Source organism: Drosophila subobscura, chromosome E (genome assembly GCF_008121235.1).
Source record: "Drosophila subobscura isolate 14011-0131.10 chromosome E, UCBerk_Dsub_1.0, whole genome shotgun sequence".
NCBI lineage: Eukaryota > Metazoa > Arthropoda > Insecta > Diptera > Drosophilidae > Drosophila > Drosophila subobscura.
In genome coordinates, this window is record NC_048531.1 from 7,687,332 (window position 1) to 7,710,053 (window position 22,722).

General features: G+C 42.3%; 1 protein-coding gene across 2 annotated transcripts in view; it reads right to left on the bottom strand.

Moving 5' to 3' along the window:
* The window catches only part of LOC117891824 (terminal nucleotidyltransferase 5C), a 42,914-nt gene that overhangs the window by 19,356 nt on the left and 836 nt on the right, over positions 1-22,722 (bottom strand). Inside the window, exons 1-2 of one of the 2 annotated variants that reach the window (XM_034797565.1) lie at positions 14,472-14,512; positions 217-308 (exon numbers count right to left, since the gene is read on the bottom strand). In XM_034797565.1, coding sequence (XP_034653456.1) covers positions 217-255 — 39 coding nt within the window. In that variant the 5' untranslated portion in view covers positions 256-308; positions 14,472-14,512. Of the gene's footprint in view, positions 1-216; positions 309-14,471; positions 14,513-19,108; positions 20,707-22,722 lie in introns of those variants that run through there. The other variant, XM_034797563.1, reaches the window with a different exon arrangement.

Here is a 22,722-nt window from a genome sequence, read left to right on the forward strand (position 1 = left end):
CAATTTTGTCATTTATAGATACAGCGTCAAATAGACAGATAGAGGGAGACACAGACAGACAGAGAGAGAGAGAGAGAGAACAATAAACGTAGATACCGATGAATATATTTGCGCATTACATTTTCGCAACATATGGCAAATGCTGCAGCGGGGCAAAGGATGAAACGGATGAGTGGCGGTTGAGTGGGGGCATATGGGCGTGGTCTTGACATTTACCTTAGCATTGTACGTTTTCAGCCAATTTTCCGGTTTCATAAGAATGCTGGATGGATGCGGATGCGACAGGATATGCAGAAGAATAACCACAACAACAACGACAGATAGCTACGGCAATCAAATGCGCTCTCGACAGGAGCAGCACACTCTTCACTCTTTAGTCGAGTGCTTAGAGTACCTTGGAGTACAGTACGGTACGAAACGCGCAATTAATTCTCAACCTTCTTTTTGTTTGTTTTGTGGGACGCACTGCTGTTTCTTTCGCTTGACTTCTTTCAATTGCACTTTTTGCACACTGATAGAGCACCGTTAGAACGATACGCACATACACACTCGCGCACAGAAAAATGCACACTCTGTTTTTATTTCTGTTGTTTCTTTGCACACAATGACAAACACTTGTTCTCCTCTGTTGGAGAATCTCTTGAGAATCCACACACACGTTCCTGCCCTAGAACGGCGCCAACATATGGTTCAACGGTATCGCCGCCTGGGGTGTAGCCTGCCAAACATATGTTGCGTGTCCCACTTGACAGGCAAACAAGAGTGAGTGCAAGAGCGAGAGCGAGAGTGGCGGCGTGGGAGAGAGTGTGGAGATTAACCGTTAGTTAGTTGGGCGAGAAGCTTGTCGTCTGCCTGTTGCCAGAATGTTCCTTCTGCGAGACGCTCGGATGTGACTGTGACTTTGCCTGTGTCTCGTCTCCTGTTTGGGCTTTTGCCTTTCGCTTTTTAGCTTTCTGGCAAACAATTTAACTTTTTGCAGATTCTAGCAGGGTTTTGCTCTGGTTTTCTTTTCGAGAATGACTTCGGTATGGCTTTGATTATACGTTTTTCCTTTAAATTTATTTTAATTTATGTACTATATGTATATCTTTCTGTTTGATGTGTGTGCCTCTTGACTCTGACTTTCGCACGCGGTCACTCTCTTTGAATGACTGAATTCAACGGCATTTGGCGCTGGCATGAAACTTGACTACGCGGCCATTCCCCAATTGAGTGGCGAAAAGCTTCGGGCCCCACAAAAAGCTTCGCAGACGCGACGACGACGCTCGCTCAGTTGAGTGAAACTGAAATGAAACGAAACTGCACGGCGCTGCTGCTTCTGCTACTGCTACTGCTTCTGCTTCTGCTGGCTCTGCTCGCTGTTCATTTTCTCGGTTTGCTTACTGATCCCATTCGAAAGTTTAATTATATTTACCCCGCCGACACTAGTTGCTATGCTGTGTTGTTGTTTTTGTCTCTGCCGCTGCCGCTGCCGCTACGAATGGCTCTTGTCGAAACCGGCAACGCAGCAGCAACAGCAGCAGAGCAAGCTTCGATCAGAAGACAACAACAAACAAACCAACGACACAATTACGTCAGCAGCTTGTAGAGACTGAGAGTGAGCGGAAGAAGGAGAGCGAGAGAGAAAGAGAAAGAGTGCTGCAAAGCTTTTGAGGCACTTAAATATTTCGGTTTCTTTGCATTCAAATTTCGACCCAAAGAAAATTAATTAAATATCTAAAATTAACTAAAAATATTCACATTTTGCATTGTCTGTGCGTTGACTTAATCAATGCACTGCATTTTCTCTTGCAAAAGCCCAGCCAAAAGCAAACTGTTCCAAAAGCTTCAGCTTTATCTTTAGCTTTGAGTCTGCTGCGCGCCTTTGCAACCATTTAAATGTTGTATGGCATATTTTCTGTCTTTGTTTGGTAAACTATTCAACTTGATTTTTTGTTTTTTGTTGAGGTTTATTTTTAGACACAATCAGTTTATTTCTGTTTCAATTTTCGCGTTATTTATTCTGCTCTTCATCAAGCTGCTTCCATTTTGGCAATTACTTGAGTTTATTTATAAGACTAGTGTGCTTCAAACTTGAAGAAGAAATATAGATTGATACAGATTCCACTCTAAACAAAATCAGTATTTATTTTAAATTTAAACATCAGAAACTGGCCAAATGCACCATCAAACATGCCTGCTCCACAGAGAGTTACAATTTTCTTGCAAATTACACTGAATATTAACAAGATTGAACACAATCTAGAATTTCAGAATCTTTGAATGAATAATTTGTATATAAATATTATATATGTATTGATAATTTTTATATAGAAATATCAATTAAAAATTGTTTATAAAAACATATTTATGTACATTTGGCAACAGATAATAATCTTTTATTGCTGCCGCTGTTGATGCCCCTCCTGCTATCAGCAACAAATGCAGCAATGGATGAGCACAGTGAATGGACGGGGAGTACTGTTCGTAGAGAATGAGAGAGAGAAAGCGGGGAGGACTTATGCGATTATCGAGCCTCAGTGGGCATGTCCCCTTGGCAACGTTAACAAATTATTGCTTCCCTGCCCACAATGTTGCTGTTGCTGTTGCTGCTGCTGCTGTTGCTGCTGTTGCTGCTGTTGCTGTTGCTGCTGCCGCCGGCAGTGCTAAGTGCAATTAGTTGCCGCTGAGGTGAGAGACACGTGTAACAAAGCGAGCACAGTACTACACCCTCAGAAGGCTCTTTATCTCAGACAAATGAATTACCGTTCTTTGTGCACCTTTGCAGAGGATAATGCTGTTGAACAGCACAAAAATCACTGTTCCTAACAGCTAAAAAAAACACTAAAACGATAAGTGAGAATCAATTTCATATCAATTAAATCAGTCTACGAGTCTCTGCCAGGGTATCTAATTGCCCACAAAGCTGGGCTTTCTTTCATTCTTGCTTTTCTGTGTTATTCGTTTGTTTGTTCATATAAAAATAGTCTCGACTTAAAGGCTTACAAAGAACAACACGAAACAAAAGAACAAAACAAACAAATGCGAGAAATATGTACAATGTAGTTTGGGTGCTTCCATACTGTAGGTGGGTGGGTGGCGGGGGGCAAAGCGAATTCGAATTCGTGGGCCAAACATGTGACTTGTGCGGCCAATAATTAATTTATAAATTACGTTCTAAACTAAAATTCCAAGCTCGAAGGTACCAAACAACAACAGCAGCAGCAACAAGAGTAGCAGCAAAACAAAAACAAACTTGTCTGCAGAAAAGACCTTGCTTTCGATTTTTAAAATGTGTTTACTCCACTCACAGTGGCACACCACCACACACACACACACAGACACACTCATAAGTATACTCGCACGCACACACACAAACACACGCTGGGAGACGCAAAACAAGAAACGTTCAAATTGCTATTTTATTCACTGAAACCCGACGACTATGAATAACAAAATCGCAAATTAAACCAACAACAAAAAAACAGTAAATATACAACAATTAATATTGGAGAAAAAAATTATGTACCCCGAAAAAAGTCTGAAACGGTTAATAGAAACCAAAAAACAATAACAAAAGCAACTACAATCATTTATTTATACAGTAAAATGTATACATTTATGTCTGCCACTCTGCTTTATAGCGTCTGCTTCGGCGTTGCCTTGCTAAGTCACGTTTCCCCTCACCTTAACTCTTTCAATTTGTTGTTCTTCTTAGTAGCCCACAATCTTTCTCTGGTCCTCGAAGCTTCGTCAAGTCTGCGTCAGCGTGCTCTTTAATCTTCACTTCTCTCGCTATCCACCCACATAAACTAACTCCCACTCGCTGCTCCGCTTATTCTCCTGCTCCTTAGACCCTTCTTAGTGACTCTTTTTGACTTTGCCATTACGACTGATATACTTAGTTTGTGCCTGTGGCTTCGATCCGATGGGACGGCGGTCTGGCCTGGTCCGTTGCTGTGACCAAAATCTTTTTCTTTACTTTTGTGCCTGTGTGCGTGTCGCTGCCTGTACGTGGCTCCCAGCTGAATAGTTAGTATGTGTAGATAGATGGCTTTTGTTGTAGAGAAAAACAAAAACATAACAAAAAATGCACCTTTCAAGACTGGTTTAGTTATTCGCTTCTGTCGAGCAGCAAACACTTGCACTCTCTCGCTCCTCCAGCACATATCTCTATTGCTCTCTTTGTCTTTGCTGCACCGCTGCAGCGCCAATGCAATCAAATATATGTACATACACATGTCTGTATCTCTATCTGTGTGTGCGTGTGTATCTTGGCCATATTGGGTGTTGGCCAGCAGCTGTTGTGGTCGTTCTTTAGTCGCTTTTATAGTTAGTTGTTGTTGGCCATAGAAAAAATGTCGTTTGATTAGAGGGGACTGCCAGATAGAGAGCGCGACCGAGCGACAGAGGGAATGCAAAGTGAATTGGCTTATGGCCAAGATCTGGTCAAGTCGCTGCTAGAGGGGGGACAGACACCCCACAGCGAGGCCGAATTTGTGTATCCTTTTTGTACAGAAACATGAGATAATAAAAGTAATCGGAAACCTCCTGAAACATCCGAAGCATTCACTTCCCTAGTCACTTCATATTCTAGACCACAATCCTCCTCCACCTTATCTGCGATTGTTCACAATTTTTGCCTTGCTGAGTTCATTATTTAACAGTTAATTGCATTCGCTTTTTATGCAAGAATTTCAAATTGCAAAAGGCTCAAGCAACAGCCAACAGCCAACAGCCAGCAGCAACTGCACACAACACAACACACACCACACAGACAACAAACAAAAAGTGAAAGTCAAACAGCAGTCGGGGGCAGCATTACGTATACGCAGCGTGGATCACGGCGGCTCGGTCTCGGCCTGAGCAGCGAAGAGCAGCTGGCTGTCCGCCTGGCGTATATCGCTTGATCACAGCAGATTGAAGAAGGGAAGTAAGCGGCGGAGGTCTTTGGCTGCCTCCAGCCTGCATCCTGTCTGTATTCCAGACACGTTCTTGCACCGTGCCCATGGAGGTGGCGGCGTAGACACAAATTTACGATCTCCTCACGCCTCATACGCCTACGCAGAAACGACCTTAATTCTGGCTGTGTGTGTTTGATAGTCTCTCTGGTCTCGCGTCTGTCCGTGTCCGCTTGTTTGTGTGGCACGTCAAGAAACGGCTCCAAGGGCAGAACCAGACGCAGCAGCAGTGCAACGCATGCACTCAACATACATAAATTGCGAAACAGTAAAGACTAGTGTACAAAGAACAACGCCAAGAGCGGGCACACAGAATGATTGGAGCCTAGGCTTCACTGTGGAAACGCTCACTTTGCGGACTCTGCAGACACATTAGAATGGCTTTCAGTTGGAACTGGTTGCAGCAGCTGCTACACCACTGCACCACTGCTCGACTAGTGTCCTAACAGCCGCTGCCGCTGCAGCCTCAAACTCAAGCAACCAACAACGCCTCCATGGAGGCAACAGCAGCAGCAGCAGCAGCCTCCGCTAACGAGCTGCTCGTGCAGCTCCAGGCACAGGCACAGCACAGCACCGTCTCCGTCTCCAACTTATAAATCCAAATCCAAATCAAGTTGCAACTGCAACTGCGGCACAACGCACAAGAATTGCCATGAACCAATTTGATAATACACAAAGCCCCACAACTAACACACACAGACACGCACAACAATTATACCCTGGCGCAAAAGTAAGCATAAAACTTTGTGCAAAATATTGCTAAGGGTGCTAAAAACATTTTAACTTAATGTTTGATAGTTGGAGAGTTTTATTTTAGGTATCCCATGGGTCGAGAGTGTTCCTTCTTGTTTTATTTGAGCCTCCTCCTGGTTGGAAATTGAAAGTTGGCTGTCGAGTCTGGGTCTGGGGAGAAGCGTAGCCGAACGAAGCGTAAAAAAACACTTTGGCATCCTTCTGTGACGGCACCTAGCAACAACAACAAATGTATATCCTGCCGCCTTGTTGGCGTCGCATAGAAGAGCGAGACAGAACGCAGGAGAGAGCCAGACAAAAGCAATCTGCCAGCTGCAAATCACAGGCCCCAAACAGTTTCCTCTCTCCCACTGTAGTCTTTCCTAACTTGCTCCCAGTCCAAAAATGCCTGTCAATGTGTGTGTGTGTTTGTGTGGGTGCCAAGTGCAAAATACTCGTAAATTGCTGATAAACATTTACAGGTTTTATCGTGACGACACACACACGCACGCACACGGACCCATTCAAGGGCAAAGGTCCTTCCAGCTGAAGCTCAATCTGTTGCTGCTGCTGCTCCTCCGTTTTATCCGTTTCGTATCCGTTCCCTTCTGCCCTTTGGGGCTGGCTCGTTTCGTATTTGCGTTATACTCGACTGAGTGACTCGACTTATTTGCAATTTACTTTCGGCTAAAAATAGAACCAGCATCGCCTTGAGCGTGGGCAGCCCCATCGAAAATAGTCAGAAGGAAGAAGACAGAGAGAAGAGGAGAAAAGAAATGGACCACACAAAGTGACACAGAACAGAGGGAATCTCCCTATACAAATAATTATCTGTTGAGCGGAAACGACAGCTGAATACTCTTATTAAATATTGATGGAGCTCCCGAGTCCAGTCTGCCTGCAGAATTTCTGTAAGAAAGTAATTATAAACCCCAATCGTTGTCCCCATTTCCACGGCTAAATAATCGAAAAAGTTATCTCCTTTCCATTTTCAACTTTCACCTTCATTTTACCCTGCGTCCGCCCACTCGGCCAAACTTTTCACCTTCAGCCTCGCTCGACAAGAAGGATAAACGCTCTGCTCTCTGGCAGGAAAAGCCAAGGGAAATTGCCCTGAAGGATATGCGCCAAAGAGGCGGGGGAAATTGAGCAGGACATACCGCAAGCTCTCGCCCATCGTCAGTCAGGGTAATTCGCCACAGATCCCCTCCCACTGCACCGCACCGCACCGCACCGAATGACGCCAACGACAAATGGAGTAAGTAATGAAAAATCGATGAGCCGGGCCTCAACTGACGTCCATACGGGAAACAAAAGGGCCATTACATGGTGAGGGAGAGACTCCGAGGAGAGGTTGGGGTTCCCCCTAGTCAACAGGAGGTTGGCAGCCGACAGGCGCCCATTGGCTCTTGTGGTTTGCCATGGAGAATGAGTTGCATGTTGGACACCCGATGGCCTGGTGGCGCCTGCTGCCACAGCATGAACAGGAGCCAGGACAGGCGGAGGCGTGGCCATTGGTCGTGTTTGGCGCGCCCATGTGGCGGCATCGGCAACGGCATCGGTATCGTCAGTGGGCGTGCGGCGTGGGGCGTGGGGCGTGCGCATAACCAACAATACTACTCGTACAACATTCAATTAAGTGCAATTTAACCTTAACTAGTGCATTACGTAAGTTCTGTCAGGATTGGATTCAAACTGGAAACGGCAGAAGGGGCTGACCCGACCCGGCCCGGCCTGGCCTGGCCATATAATTATCGTGGAGGTTGCTGCCCCAAGGGAAAAGATAGCTACTGATGTAATCAGATCTATGAATTTCCCCTTGACTATCAATTGTGCGAATGAATGAAAAGAGCGTTGCATGAAGTTCATTGATTCCCCATTTGGGGTTTTACTTTTTCCAGCAGGTTCTGGATCCATTTAGTGGCTGAATCCCTGTTGATGGAAGCGTTATCTAGACATAAAAAAGTATTTCCGGTCTGTCTTCTGTACGTCTTGCTTTGCCTTGCAAACACTTTCCTTGTGTCGAGGTTTATCTCGTGGCACATCCGGTTAGAAACTCTATTTAACCAGCACCACCCACTCGCCCTCTCTGACGCCCACACGCAGCCCGACAGCTGGCTCTTATCTCTAATACAGCCACAACATGTGCGAATTACTTGAGCGCGGATACGTTGGCTGAAATGTTGAGCATTAGGATAGCCCAAAATTACCTAAAAATGTGAAATGCACTTTTCTTTATGGGACATTTATCTCATGGAACATGCGATTGGAAATCGTAATATCGCCCACGCACCATTTCCCCCAGTGGATAAACGCCCATACACACGCCCAGCGGCAGGGGCAGGGGCAGGGGGCTGGAGAAGGGGGTCTATCTGCTATCTGTAATATGGCACAGAACATATGCGAAATTATTTGAAAGCAGGTTATTTGCCGCTTTGTGTAAGTTCTGTGATGCATGCCCACGCCCACAGGCAGCCGCCCTACGGCAACGGCTACACCCACGCTGGAGTATTACGCATGCTGACGTCATTATGAATGGCCAAAATTGAAAAGCTCCAAAGTGGCAAAGCTGCCCCACACCGTAGCCTAGTCCAGAGCAGAGCACAAACTGCGTCATTCATTCATGGGGTCCCTGCGCTTTGTCGTAGGTTGGGCACACACCGGCAGCCACAGTGACAAAGAGAGAGAGAGAGAGAGCGAGAGCGCGTTAGGGGGTGGAATGGGTGTAGTGAGGTGAAACCTTTGCATTTCATTCATAAAACGTTCGTCGAGTGGGTGTTAAAAGAGGGACAGAGCGCGATAGCTGTTGCTGCTGCAAAAACTGCCAGATCCGAGTCCTTCGTTGACCTTCGCCAGTGCGCAGGCCTCGCATTTTGAGCATTTGCGATTCTGAGTGAAAGCTAAAATACAACGGATACAAAAAAAAAAGAAACAAGTAACCTTTGTGCAGCCTTCGTTCCACGCCCATGTCATTACTGTCCCTAACTAGCTAACAAACACACAAAACTTCGTAAGCCGGCTAAGCTGCAGTGGCAAGCATATGGCCAGAACTACACTCGGGCCAACCCTCGAGCACATTGTGGAATTGTCAACGCCATCAAATGATCAAGTTATGAGCCGGGCTAAGAGCTGCCGCTGCTTCTGCTGCTGCTGAACAGCAGCTGAGGATTGCTTTGGATTGGATCGGAATGGAATGGAGTGGAGTGGCATCAAGTGGGTCTGGCGCACATCTCGCTCATTCGATTTCAAGGTTGGATATTCGAAATGTCAAAATTGCAGATGCGACGTCTTGGAATCAAGTTTGCACTTGGCTCCGGATCGAAACAAGTTATACCCGCAAAGAGCATTAGAGCACAATAATACTAATGATGTGCATGATAATCGCAAAACATGATGAAGATAACGATAATGATAATGATAATGATGATGATGATGATGGGGGGTAGCGGGCGAGGGCAGAAGTAGCCGTTTGGGGAGCAGCGGGTAAAACCTTTTTAGATTCCACAACGAAAAACCCGTATTATAATTTATTGTGTAATGAATGCAACAAATGTTTGGAGCAGAAACCAAACCACATCCGACTATGGGAGTACTCTATGCAGCTAATCCCATGAAATCCATAGATACTTTGCAACAGAATTACTTTAGTAGACAGAAAAATAGTAATCGAGAATCTATAAAACGATAAATAATTATCTTTACCTATGTAAAGAATATTATACCCTCTGCAAGAGTGTACAAAGTACAAGTGTGTGTATGACTCGCCTCTCTGTCTCTATCTCTCTCCGACTCTTCGCCTTCAATGCAATAAGCATGCAAAACAGATAAGAAAAGCAACAACAACAAAATGAAACAGCAATTCAAATACAATGTACCGTTGTGCCGCTGCGTTATTGAGCAGCAACAGCAGCAGCAGCAGCAGCCAGCAGCTAGCACACGAAATAATTGAAAGTCAAAATTGAAAGTTTTTTGGGTGGGTTGAGGTTAGGTTAGGTGCCTGCTAGTTTGTGGAACTTCTTTTGAGAGAAGAGAGAGAGAGAGAGAGAGGAAGAGGAGTATGAGCGGCAACTCCAGTTACAACTGCAACGAAGATCGAGACTCAAAAAATGCAGTTTAGCTCAGCATTTCAGTTGATTTCTTTATCGTTTTCTTCTTTGCTTTTTTTGCGTTTTAGTGGTTCTGTACAAAAATGCATACATATATTTTTGAGAGTAAATATATATCTGTACATATATGTACATATGTATGTATGTACATGCATATAGACAAAAGTGAATGTCCACCGAAAAGTCCTTGAAACCTGAAACCGATCTTTCCAGTTTGGCGAACAGAGACACAGTGAACCGCACCGCAACGCTGCTGCTGCTGCTGCTGCTGCTGCTGGTGCTTTGCTGCTGCTGGGGAGCTCTGACTCTGGCCCGTTACTGCAGCAGGTCTTTTAGCCACTGTGTTGCGTTCAGCATTTGCCATAGGCCAGCTCCAAGCAGTGCCAGTCTCAAGTCTCAATCTGAATCGGTGGTAATCCTTCATCATTCACCTGATCGGACATGGAGAGAGGGCCGCCACTTACTTGGCCAACAAATATTTGGGTTGCGCCGAATGGGTGCGGTTCGAGTGCAGATAAATCAAAAGTACAATAAAACAAACAAGCAACGACAGGCCGAACACCAAGATACCCTAAGTCTGTACCAAGATTGCTGCCAAATGCTAAATGGTAATTCGATTAATCGATAACTGCAAACGCCCATTGAAGCGGATGTCCGTAAAGTGTGGCAAAACCCTGGCAAAAATATATGTGCATACATACATATATATGAATTTAATGGATTTCCAGTAGAACCGAAACACACACACACACCCCACACAGGGCCCCTCCCCTTGGACCGGCCGTGCAATAAGCCCCGTAATGCGATTACATAACCGTTGCGAGCAAAGAAAAAACAATTAAGCGGCGGGCCACAGCATCCACAGTCACAGTTGGGCCTCTCGCTCTCCCGCTCTCTTCCTCTCTCTATCTTTTATTTGTGTGTCTGTGTGTGTATGTGTGTGTGTGTGTGAGCGTTACAGATAAATCAAAGCGCCAACAGTTTTGACCAAAACCGAAAGCTTAAAACTCAAAATGAAACAGAAAACAAGCAGGGAAAAGTTAGAGCAGATTTTGCGACTATGGGATACCCTACCCTAACCAGTAAAACTCGAGTCGAGCCTTAATTTGTCTCGTAATGCGCACGACATGTGTGTTGTTTTGTTCCACTGGTTCTAGGAGATGCCTTCTAGAAGTATTTGGCTGCAATAAACACTCTCCGAAGGCTTTATGTTTATACTTATGCAATAGCTATTGGCTTTGTCCTTAAGCCACTAAATGTGGAGAGTGGGAGTTCCTACAGGTATCCCACTCTGCCTACACAAATATGTAGTACATATACCCTCCTGTGGCTCAACATTGTGGCAGGTACATACAAGCATACATATAATGAAACTGAAACTGAAGCTGAGGCTGAAACTAAAACTGACGCTGACTCTGAAGCTTAAGCTGGGGCGCAGTCGTAGTAGCCACCTGCATGGAATTGACATTGAAGGTTGGGTTGTTGTTGTTGTTGTTGTTGTTGTTGTTGTTGTTGTTGTTGTTGTTGATTGTTGATTGTGGCCTGGAAAAGACCGACCAAGAGACCAGGCCAAACCTACAAATGTTTGTTGCTGTAATGCGTTCATTCCATATTGCTGCTGTTCGCCTTTCATTTCTTGCAATTGGCATTTTAATTTGCCTGCTTAACCACATCAACAGTTACAAAAACAACACACAAACAAAAAAAAACAACAGCAGCAAAAACAACATGGCTCTGAATGAATATGCATGCCAAAGAAACTCATATGAGGCTTATACAATAAGATTAAAAACTATACAGACAGACAGACAGAGAGCTCCGTCCCGCCTCAATTAAAATTATCCGTTTAAGTTGAAGTTTCAATTTTGACATCAGCTGAAACCACTTATTAAAAGCCAAGTCTGGAGGGTGCTAAGCACTCGATTCAATGATAAATAACTTAGAAAGGAGCATTGGCTTGGTCTTGTTTTAAATGAATATCAAATATTTAAATTAAAGCAAAAGATAATGATACGAGAACAGCTTCCATATTCAAGGTAATCCAATTTAATAGCGAATGATACTAATGAACCTTCCAGATAAAGAACTTTCAAACTGAATTCGGTAAAGGTATTCAAAAAAAGTTAAGCAACGATTGAAAGGGAAAGAGGATACATCATAAATGATGTACCAATTGAATACCTTTTTTAAATACTTCATCTAAAATATGTATACAATTTGTTCGATTTCCATCGATATGCGAGTAAAAAAATACAATTATAAAGAGCCTCTAAATTCCAGCGCCAAGTAAATGCGAAATATGTAATTAATTCGCGCTTTAATTGCTTCGACAGCAACGGCAACTCTAGCAACTGGTATAAGGTCTCCCCCGCACCCGCAACCGCACCCGCACCCACACCACACAAACTAACACCTCACCTCACTCCAAGTGTGGAAACCCTTCAAAAACAGACACAAAAACTGTTTGGCTCTTCTTGAGTTTTATTTAACGAGTAATTTTGCGCATTAGCGGCCGTAAGGCAACAACAACAAAATATGTGAAATAAATAAGTATATAAAAACAATAAATAAATCAAACAACACACATGGGCTTTGGACATTCCAGCACCTGTTGAAAAAAGCTCTTTTTTTATTAAACAAAAATTCCAAGAAATCATCCAATGAAAGAAACCAAAAAGCCAAATGCATAAAACGGTTTCTTGCACTACGCTCTCATACATACAGCAACGATACTACTTGCAATACATTATGGCAAATATGTATGTTCAGTTGTGTCTGTCTGAGTACGACCTTGCCCAAAGGCAGTCTTCGGGCCACGGAAAACAAGACTGCGGCAATAAAAGAATTAGCAGCTCAAGAGATGCTTCAAGCGTAACTGAAAAATTGGCAGCACCAACAACACACAATAAATGATCTCTTATGTGTTCTTTTTCTCCGTTTCTGCTTTTATAACAATAGCGGAACAATAAACGATTGAGAGTAAAGTGGATTTGGAGTCATAAATAGATTTTTTTTCAACAGAACGTCCGTTTCATCAAAAAAACATCCGCATTCTGGGACACCATACGCTCCCCAGTCGACACAAATAAAACTTCATAATTTCATAATTAATATCAAAGAGGGAGGAAAACGTTAGCTGTGATTTCAATGCTAATAGTAGTAGTTCTCAGAGTAGAGTAGACGCACGTGACACTGCTGACTCACTGGCGATATACAAACAGAACAGATCGGAACAGATCACAGCTGAATATTCAATTGTTAGCATGACAGCTGACGAGCGATTCCGAGTAATTATAAATGCGATGTTACATGAATTGCAGTTGTACTGCACTGCCAGTGCCAGAGATGCATATAATATTCCATCACAGATTCCGAGTGTAAGTTGATCGAAATGAACGTTCTGCCACAACAACAACTTTGAGCACGGCCAATAATTACAGAAATGATCGGAGCTAACTTTGCTGAATATTGTATCCTGTAATGGCTGTGCATGTCTTTGTTTGAAGAGACTACTAATGCAGTGAAGGTTGCGGAAAAATACTTGATAACTTCAAGTAAGGAATATGAGCAACTATCCGGGATAGTTTTTACGAAGTCTTTTGGCTTAAATTGAACGCCAGTTCCATGTCTGACAAACAAAAATAAATCCATGGCAGTATCTTCTCGTGGTCACTCTCTGTTACGGCTTTAGACGGCTTTTGTTTCTGTTTTTCGTTTGTATGTACCACAAGTTTCGCAAAACGCAATTTATTTTAGCTTGTCATAATTATAGGAAAATTGGTTTGAATTATTCCTCCACTTTTCGCTACCCAGTTTTGGCTACGGCTTTTTTGTGCCAGTCAGAGTGAAGAGTAAACAACAAACAACATTTAACGAAAATCCCATCAAGCGCGATTCAACCCACTTATTATTGTTGAAATATTTCATTTAACCTTACTACAAATTTTGTTGTTGTTGACAGCAACAAAAGAGCCCAAAAAATACAAAAAAAAGAGACCCAAAAAGAAAAAAAACCGCGAAGACAGTCCACCAAAAATGTTGATAATTACCGGAAGTAACTTTTGTCACGCACAGATACACACACACACACACACAAACATACACCTTCGGTGACATATAGACAGTCGATAGATTCATTGTAGAATTTTTTATCAGAGAGCAATTTGGCAACACATTAGAATCTATTTTCAGGTTGCAGAAATTCTAGGAAATACCTCAGCACTTACAAAAGTAATTGCTTATCAGCCCAGGAACAACTACTTCGTTGGAAATTATGGGAAAGTGTGAGACGTGTTAGACAGACAATACAATCCATCAAAGTAAGGGAATTCCGATACAGCTGGCTAAAGGGGGAACTCGCCCCAAGAGTGCTCCGCTCATTTGTGCCTCAAAGAATACACTCAAAGGCGAGCTTTGACTTGCACTCCCTCGCCAGTGCGACGCGACAGAAGCGCTGATTTAAATGTCAGCGAATCCGGCGATGCGGCTATAAAGCAAGCCAGCAAAGCGTTAGTCAAGCATAAATGTTAAATGTCTTTTAAATACCAAATTGAGGAGGCCACCGGCCACCGACATACACATCACAGCAACAGACTGATAGAGAGAGAGAGAGGGGGGTGTAGAGAGGGAACAAAAAGAGCGAGACAATCGTATGCTCTAAACAAAATATGAATTCTTTTTGCCTAACAAGAAGAAGCAACAACAACAACAACAAATGTGGCCTTCTCGCAACAATAACAACAACAAGAGACCACTCTACAACAAAAAGAAACAACAAAATACCGATTGCAAGTCAAACGCAGAGATTAGAGGCAAAACTGCAACAACAAAAAAACAAAAAATAACAACCAAAATTTGAAAGGTGCACGCGAATGTGCATTGCAAAGCATTTTGTTGCATTTGCTACAAAGGAATGCAAGTGGCAACGTCTAACAAGTAATTTACCATACACACAGATTCATACACACACAACTACTACCACACAGATATGTACATATGTACACATGTATTAAGAAAAAAAAATCAATTGGTAAAGGAGTTGTACACCAACCAAACCGAAAACTTGTAATTAGGGAGCGTAAAAATCTGCGCAAAAATATACAGGGAGAAATATATCTAAATAACCGTTGATAGTTATTATTAACTAATAAATAATAGTAACTACGATGACAGCATACAATCCGCAAATGAAATGAAAGTGCGAAGGAAGATATAAATAGTTGGATCGTAAATGTCACAGTACCACATATTTTGCCATTTTCTAGAATATCCGATTTGAAGCACCTCTGCTTTACATTGTCAACTGATTGTTATGAAATGCAATGTGAAGTCCCTAGATAATGGTAAACCATTACCAAGGCACTTGAAAGCCACTTCCCTAAGTTATCTCTTCCAGCGAGCACAGAGAGAGTTCAATAAACTGCATTGCAATTGCGTTACAATTCCGGATTCTGCTTTGGTTTACAATCGAAGCGCGTTTATTCGATCTCAGCAATACGAGTATTAGTAGTACCGAAAGATCAGCATTTGTGCCTCTCACAAATGTCTACTACAATGTCTACTCTCCCTCTCTGTCCCTGTCTTTGTTTGGTTGTTATCAGAAATCACTTCAATCTAAAATCTACAAAAGTGCCTTAAAAATAAATACAATTTATTTGATTGGAATGCCCCTGCGTCTGTGGCTGCTGCTGCTGCCGCTGCCTTCTTATCAACAGCAAATAATTGAACTTGTATTTTCTACAATTCTCGCCAGTACCTCCTCTCTCTCTCTCTCTCTCTATCTCTATGTTCCCCTCCCCACTCTTCCACGTATTGTTATCGCAACAGCCGCAGAGGCAGAAAGCAACAAAAACAATAACAAAATATATTTGTACATGTGGGAGACCGCAAACATTTGCGAGTTCCTTTGCTTTCTTCACCTCTTATCGGGGGGCAGTGCGAGAGCTCAGCATTTTGATGGTTTTGTTTTTGTTTTTATTTTGATTTAATTTATTATTCGTGTGATTTATGTATGCAGAAGTACAGTGAAGATCGCTCGACAGACACTGAAAATCCAGGCACACTGCTGCTCAAGAGAGTCTTGACTGTAGCTATTGTTGCCCACACATGTGGAAGGTCTTATTACTTATTTTAAAAGGCACCTTCTGTCATGTCCCCAACACACACAGAGACTTTTTTCCTGTGGCAACTGCCAGTCAAGTATTTGGTGTCCTCCTCCCTCTAATTGAAGCTCCCTTTGTTTGACCTAATTAGAGAACGTAACACACAAAGGCAAATGACAGGAGGATGCAGGATATGCTCACAATTTAATCAACATTTAGTGCCATTTTTATGTAATCTTTTTGCATGAATAGAATTTGTTCAGTAGGTAGGATGATGTGATTAATTTTAATTGATTTATTAGCTAAGACTCGAAGCACAAAGAATGATAAAATGTGAGTGTTTGTATCAAAGCCTAGTCATTACAGTTAGTTTGTAATATATTGCAGTGGGCATGGAAAGTTGGAAAGACAACAGAATCTAACGCAAAGAATGCGAGACCAAGTTCAAATCTTCTCTCAGCCAGAGAGTATTCATGTATCTTCTAATACAGATCTTTAAATAGGTTAATCTTTCGTATAAGACATGGCAGAAGAGAGCCAAGCCACTCTTCAAAGTGTTGCTTCTACATTCTAGCGTAAATGTTTAAAAGCTTTGGGAAGTCGTGTTTGTTGCATAATTTTAGGCTTGGTTTAGAAACCTTTCCGCCATAATTGCGCTAAGCGTTCTCTAGGCGCAAGACTATTTGTCGAAGCTCTTGTGGCTGGCTGCTTTTTTTGCTATTTTTATGGACTGATAAATCTGAAATTTGAATAGTCATTGAAACTTTCTAGTCATGTTCCTGTGGCCCGCAAATTTATAATATTTTGCACGCTTTCTGTCAGCGCCGTTAACGATAAGCACACGTGACAGCAGCCCCCAGTAACTCCTCCTCTTATCCGAAGAGCATTATCTTGGCACTTCGCCTACTCCTCGAGCACACTTGACAATTCATTTATTTTCGTTTTATTTTTAAATTTTCTCTAGTTCTGCCACATATTTCCTTAATCAAAGAATTGCGCACACACTTGCAGTTTCTTTCACTTTTGCTCTCAGCCAAAATACTCGTTGAATTTCGAATACATTTTTCTACTACGCAGTTAACCGAAGTTTTAGATTGGACAAACGTTTGGCCCACACACGGAGCAGCTGTGGCAATTTCAGAATAACAATATGCAATTTGGCAGCGTAATACACACGTATATAATACATAAATATAATAATTAGGAGAGCGTAGAGGGGTGTTACTCGGACAATATTTACACATTTAGATAATCGTACAAGAGAATAAAGTCTGCTTTCTAAGTGGAGTTATCTCAGGTGTCTCCTTGCCCCCATGTGCTCGTAATGCAAACTGTTCTTTTGTCAATCGTGTTCCCACCTGTCCATATTGATATGCATTCAGTTTTCATTGTTCACAGTTGACGTATGCAAAAGAGTATTGAAAATATGAGCATTACCATGTATATAAATATATTTCAAGCAGCCACTGATTAGTGATAATCTTTTACTTGATTTTAATCAGTCGTAGAAATTCCATTACCCTCCTGGGCAGTATAGTTATAATAAATAAAAAATATAGTATGAAAATAGAAACAAATTGATTTAAAACATTCGAGAATTTCTTATATTATTAAAAAGAAATGTCCAATCCCGAATCTAGCCAAATCTTCAAGTGCTCTACTGTTCGGAGAGGTGTACGTACTGTACCCCTCAGGAGATATGAGAATATGCATTTAGTATTTGCCGAAACAGAGCTCTGTTGATGACCACCAGCTCCACTATCTTATCAAAATTGGCTCGTTTCCGTTCGCTAAAGTGTTGGCCACGTGTGGAGCCAGATTTGTTTCCAAGCAAACACATTTCACGGGTGTCATGCGAGACCTCAGGCCACTGTGCCAGCAGCAAACAGAAACAGTAGGTACAATTTCACGTGGTGAGAATCTTGAATGCCACAAAAGAGCAAGAAAGATAGAGAGAGAGCGAGAGAGAGAGTGAGAGAGCGAAAGACTTATGATTCATTTGAAAATGTGTGTTGGGTTTGTTTTTCAAAACATTTCAATGTTTTTGTTTCAGCATTTGTTGTTCTTTTTTGAAGGCCAACAAAAGCAATGCTAAGGCTAAACAAATTCAGTGGAAACAGTTGTTCAATCATACACAAAACGAAGGTAATTACACTCGCAGCCAAGAAGTAGTTTCGGTAATGCAAGATGTTGTGACCGGCCTGGTCCTCTGACTTTATTTCCGTTGCTGGCAGGGATTTCAAATAGAACTACCCCCCCAAACAAGTTTTACTTTTCATATCGATGTATCTTGTTTTTTCCTGAGTCCAAACTGATTTTTTTTGTCTTGTCTATATATTTTAGAACTAGTTTTTGGCAACTAACTAAGTGGCACATGCTAATCAAACCACTTTCGGTTGCTATTTTATTTATTTTTCTACAATCGAACCAAAGACGAGGCAGGCAATTTGCATAAATACTTTTGATTCAAACTTCTGTGCCGAGTTTTTGGGAGTCGTTCGGTTCGTTTCGTTTTGTGATTGCGTAGAGGCTTGGGGGATATAAAACACATAATATCTGCATATTAAAACTGACGCAGATACTCAAGGCAAGAGACCCTATTTCCGTATATTAGCATCGCATTTGTCTCGTGCACTCGAGGCACACCAAAAATTCACAAAGATGACAAATTTACGCTGTCAACACACGGCGTATACGTTATATTTACCCGTGCCAGTGCATAGCCGTAAATAACATATAACTTGCAGCAACAATTGGGGAAAAAGAGATAAGAGAACTGAAATAGCAATCGTTCAGGGAGGAGCAAATCTTTCAGATTGTTTCGAGTTTCCAGAAGAACTTCACTTTGCTTTCTACGACTCTGCAAATGAAATCAGCTTATCGAAAATAAATAGATGACTAAAAAACTACCTCCCCCTGCACTCACTCTCTTTCTCTTTTTCCTTATCAGCAGTTCTTGTTTGTGCCATTAATTATAACCGCTTCCCGCGGTAGCTGGCGGCGCGGGGCTGATTAGAAAGAACTTCTCGAATGTGACAACAGAACTAATGGAAATTTCTCAACTTTAAAGACAAAACTCTATTGACCCTGAACCAGATCTCAGGCGAAGAGCTACAAAACATGTTGTAACCAAGTTTTAAACATTGAATCAATCCTCAAACTCTTTGCGATGCCTGGATCAAATTGTGGTATATTCAAAATTAATATTATGACCTTGTTAAAAACTCACCTGCATTATGGGATACGCGAGACGTCCTTTGCCGAACCGTTCGATGAGCGTCAGCTTGGTGGAACTGGCCATGACACCGGCAATGTTCGAGGATGAGAGCACAGGTCGCGGCGGTGGCACAATGGGCACAAAGTCGCGATTCCGTTCGGCGAATGTGCGATCAAAGGAGTTGCGTCGATCGCTGTGCGAGCGTCTGTAGGTGGCTCCATTCGATCCCCGGCCGGAAGAGTTCTGATAGGAACCGTAGCCGGAGCTGTTGTATTGAGAGACGCCCATGTAGGATTTAGATTTGCGGTACTGCTTGGCCGAGTAAACCATTGGCTCAGGAAAGCTCAATTCGCTGTGATTGCTCGCGGTCTCCGAATTGGATGTGGTCGAGGCCGATGAGGAGGCAACGGAGGCGGTGGAGACGGCAGAGGCAGAGGTGGAGGCGGATGCGGACGTTAGTGGGGTGATCATCGATGGCTTCGAGCACTTGGCACAGGGCACGGCCAGGGCGGCGGTCAAAAGCTCGGCGGGATTCACTTTGCTCACCCCATTGTCGGTTGTTGCAGTAGTGACCAGAATGCTGCTACTGTTGTTGTTGCTGTTGCTATTATTGCTGTTGCTGTGGTTGTAGCTTCTGTAGTTGCTGGTGTCGCGTGGCAGCGACTGCAGGAAGATCTGTTGCCTCTGGGGTTTGCCCTTCTTATTGCTCCTCTGCTGTTGCTGTTGCTGCTGCGACTGCTGCTGCTGTTGTTGGCCTTTGTTGTTGCCAGGATTTTTCTTGCTGGCATTGTTGTTGGTCTTGGCATTTGGATTTTTGTTTTTGTTGCCATTGTTGTTGTTGTTTATTTGTGTCGTCTGATTGTTGCTGTTGGTGCCCACCGCCGGCAGCATTGTCTCTGGCTGCCTTTCCTTTTCCTTGTCCGCCTTCTGCTGCTGCCCCGCTACCTTCCCATTGGATTTGTTGACCATTTTCTGGTAGTTCTACCGAATAACCGTTGAACTACTGCCGATGTTGGTTATATACCGTATAAGTTGTGTATTTTGTGTTAGTTAACTTTTTCCGTATTGCCAACTGGTTGTATGGTTCGTCGGGTTCCGTGCGCAATTGGCTTTGGTTTTGGGTTCTGGCTTCGTTTTTGTTTTTGTTTAACCGTTGCTCGTTGCCTTCTGCTCGCGCTCTTTTCTCGCGATCTTCTGCTCGCTCTCCGACACTATCTCTCTCACTCACTTACTCACTCACTCACTAGCGATCGCTCTTGCTCTCACTGTAGCTGTCGCTCTCGTTTTCGTTTTCGTTTTGCGGTTTAGTTTTCTGCCACGTTTGTTGTTGGCGCCCGCAGCGATTTGATTTAATTTCTGTTTTCAGTTCGGTTTTTTCCTTGCTTTTGCCTCCTTCTTATTTTTATATTAAATGAGCTTTTGTTGTACCTTTGAAATGTTTTTAATCACGAAATTCATTAATGTGTTATTGCTGTTTTTTTGCTTTCTCTGTGCACTGGCACACAAACACACTGCTACACTCCACTCGCGACACAAACACTTTTTGTTCAACTGCGTCTTCCTTTTGGTGGTGCTGTTCTTGTTTTGTTGTTGTTGCTCTTTCCCCTTTTCTTTGGCATTTATTTACCGCAACGGAGACAACACAACAGAGATGAGATGTGCCAGGAAGAACATGCAAAATGAAGAGAAATAAGAGAATTAATTATTTGTTGTTTTCGATAGAAAATATATTTTGTAAAATATGTACATAAATGTGTACATATTACATTCAATGTATACATTTATTCTCTGTCTCGTTTTGAAGGCCCTTAATTTATTATTTTTGAAGAGAGAACGTTTCGGGGCAGAAACACCTCACCTTCAATTTATCCACCTTGGTCTTTGCTTTTATCAGATTTCGTTTTGCACTTAGTGTTGTTGTTCTTTTTTCTTTCTACTTCTTCTCTGTGGTGCGTTCAAAGGAACTGCGAAGAATAGGACCGTTTCAAACGCGCAATTTGCGTTACTTCTTTGCGTTAACCCAACAAACAACAAGAACATTTTAGCAACATCTGTATGTATTTACATGCATATGTATACATTATATGTATGTAGATGTGTACATATGTATGTACATATATGTATGCATGCTTGCTATTTGGCGGGCGCTTTTTTCTGTCTTTTCTCTCTGCACAACACGATGATGTAAGTTTTTGTATAGGAATGTTTTCATTATTTTTTATCCATTTTTATTCCATCCTATCCTACATACTGATGTACAAACATACATACATACATATGTAGATATGTATGTACATATGTTCATACGTATGATAAATGTTCGACTGCGTGTATGCGAACAGAAACTGTTATTGATCTTGTTGGGGAGGTCTCGTAAAATGCTTTCGTTAATTTGTTCATTAAGTCTCTTTTTTATTATTGCACACGATTTGGTATATGTATGTATGTGTATTGTATGTATGTGCATACATATGTATTTGAGAATACGTAAAACAAGTTGGGGAGAACCTCAACTAATTTGAAATTCAGAAACTTTCCACTTATGCATGTACTTGTTTAGGGGAAGTTTCTTTTTATTTACTTGGTCCCTTAAAAATTTGAACAGAAATCATTGTGATTTATTTACACTTGCTTTTTATGATCTTTCTAAAAGAATGAGTTTCGAAAGTGTAAGAACAAACAAAATGTTCAACAGAAACGGTCGGACGATTTCCTCTTCTTTTAAATAATTGTTTTAAAAGCTAATTACTGTTCAATAATTGTAGAACACTAACCGATCTTGAACTGCCCATATGTACATACATACATACATATGTACATACAATACATGGTAAATGCGAGAGATACAGTACCCGCTAATGATCCTAATGAGCAAGTCTATTAGTTTGGCCCAAGATAAGTGACTAACTGGCATAATAGAGCAATCGAATATACTGCACTTTAAAGGGCAAATGCGCCTAAGATCGGCGCAAAGGAAGCTGATGAAACCTGGCACGAGATCTGGTGTGGCAAGGAATAAAGCAGTTGAAGGTGTTGCTATCTGCAATATTCCCCATAAACCCAACCGAAAACAAAAACCGGAAATGCCAAATGCCAAAGCTAAATGACCGTGTGAATTGGATAGAGAGAAGGAAGGTGGGGGGATACATCTGCGTGTAGACCTTATCCGCATTTCTGGTTTGCTTTTCATTTAGACAAGCAGCCCATCCGACACCCAAAACACGAGACGATGCGCCCAGATCAACAGATTGCAAAGCAGTCACGTAGCCATATATGTATGTACATAGTACACTTATATACATGCATAAATTCGTATATGTATGAATGTATGAAGGTGTATGATCAATCATTTCGATCTTATTTACCTGTAAAATTCGGACAGATCGTGCTTGGGTGGTCATTATCAAAAATCCACGCAATTCGCACTGCATGGCCGGACAGACTCACGTAGGGGGTGCGCTCAGAAGAAGAGAACGAAACCAATCAGTGCAATCACGGCCGTGCCGCCTTTGATGGCTATATAGCTTGTAAGTGTGTATGTGTGAGTATGCACACGTACAAATCTATATCTGTAGTGTATATTTTGTATATAGACGAAACGATTTGATCACACACAAGCGAAACAA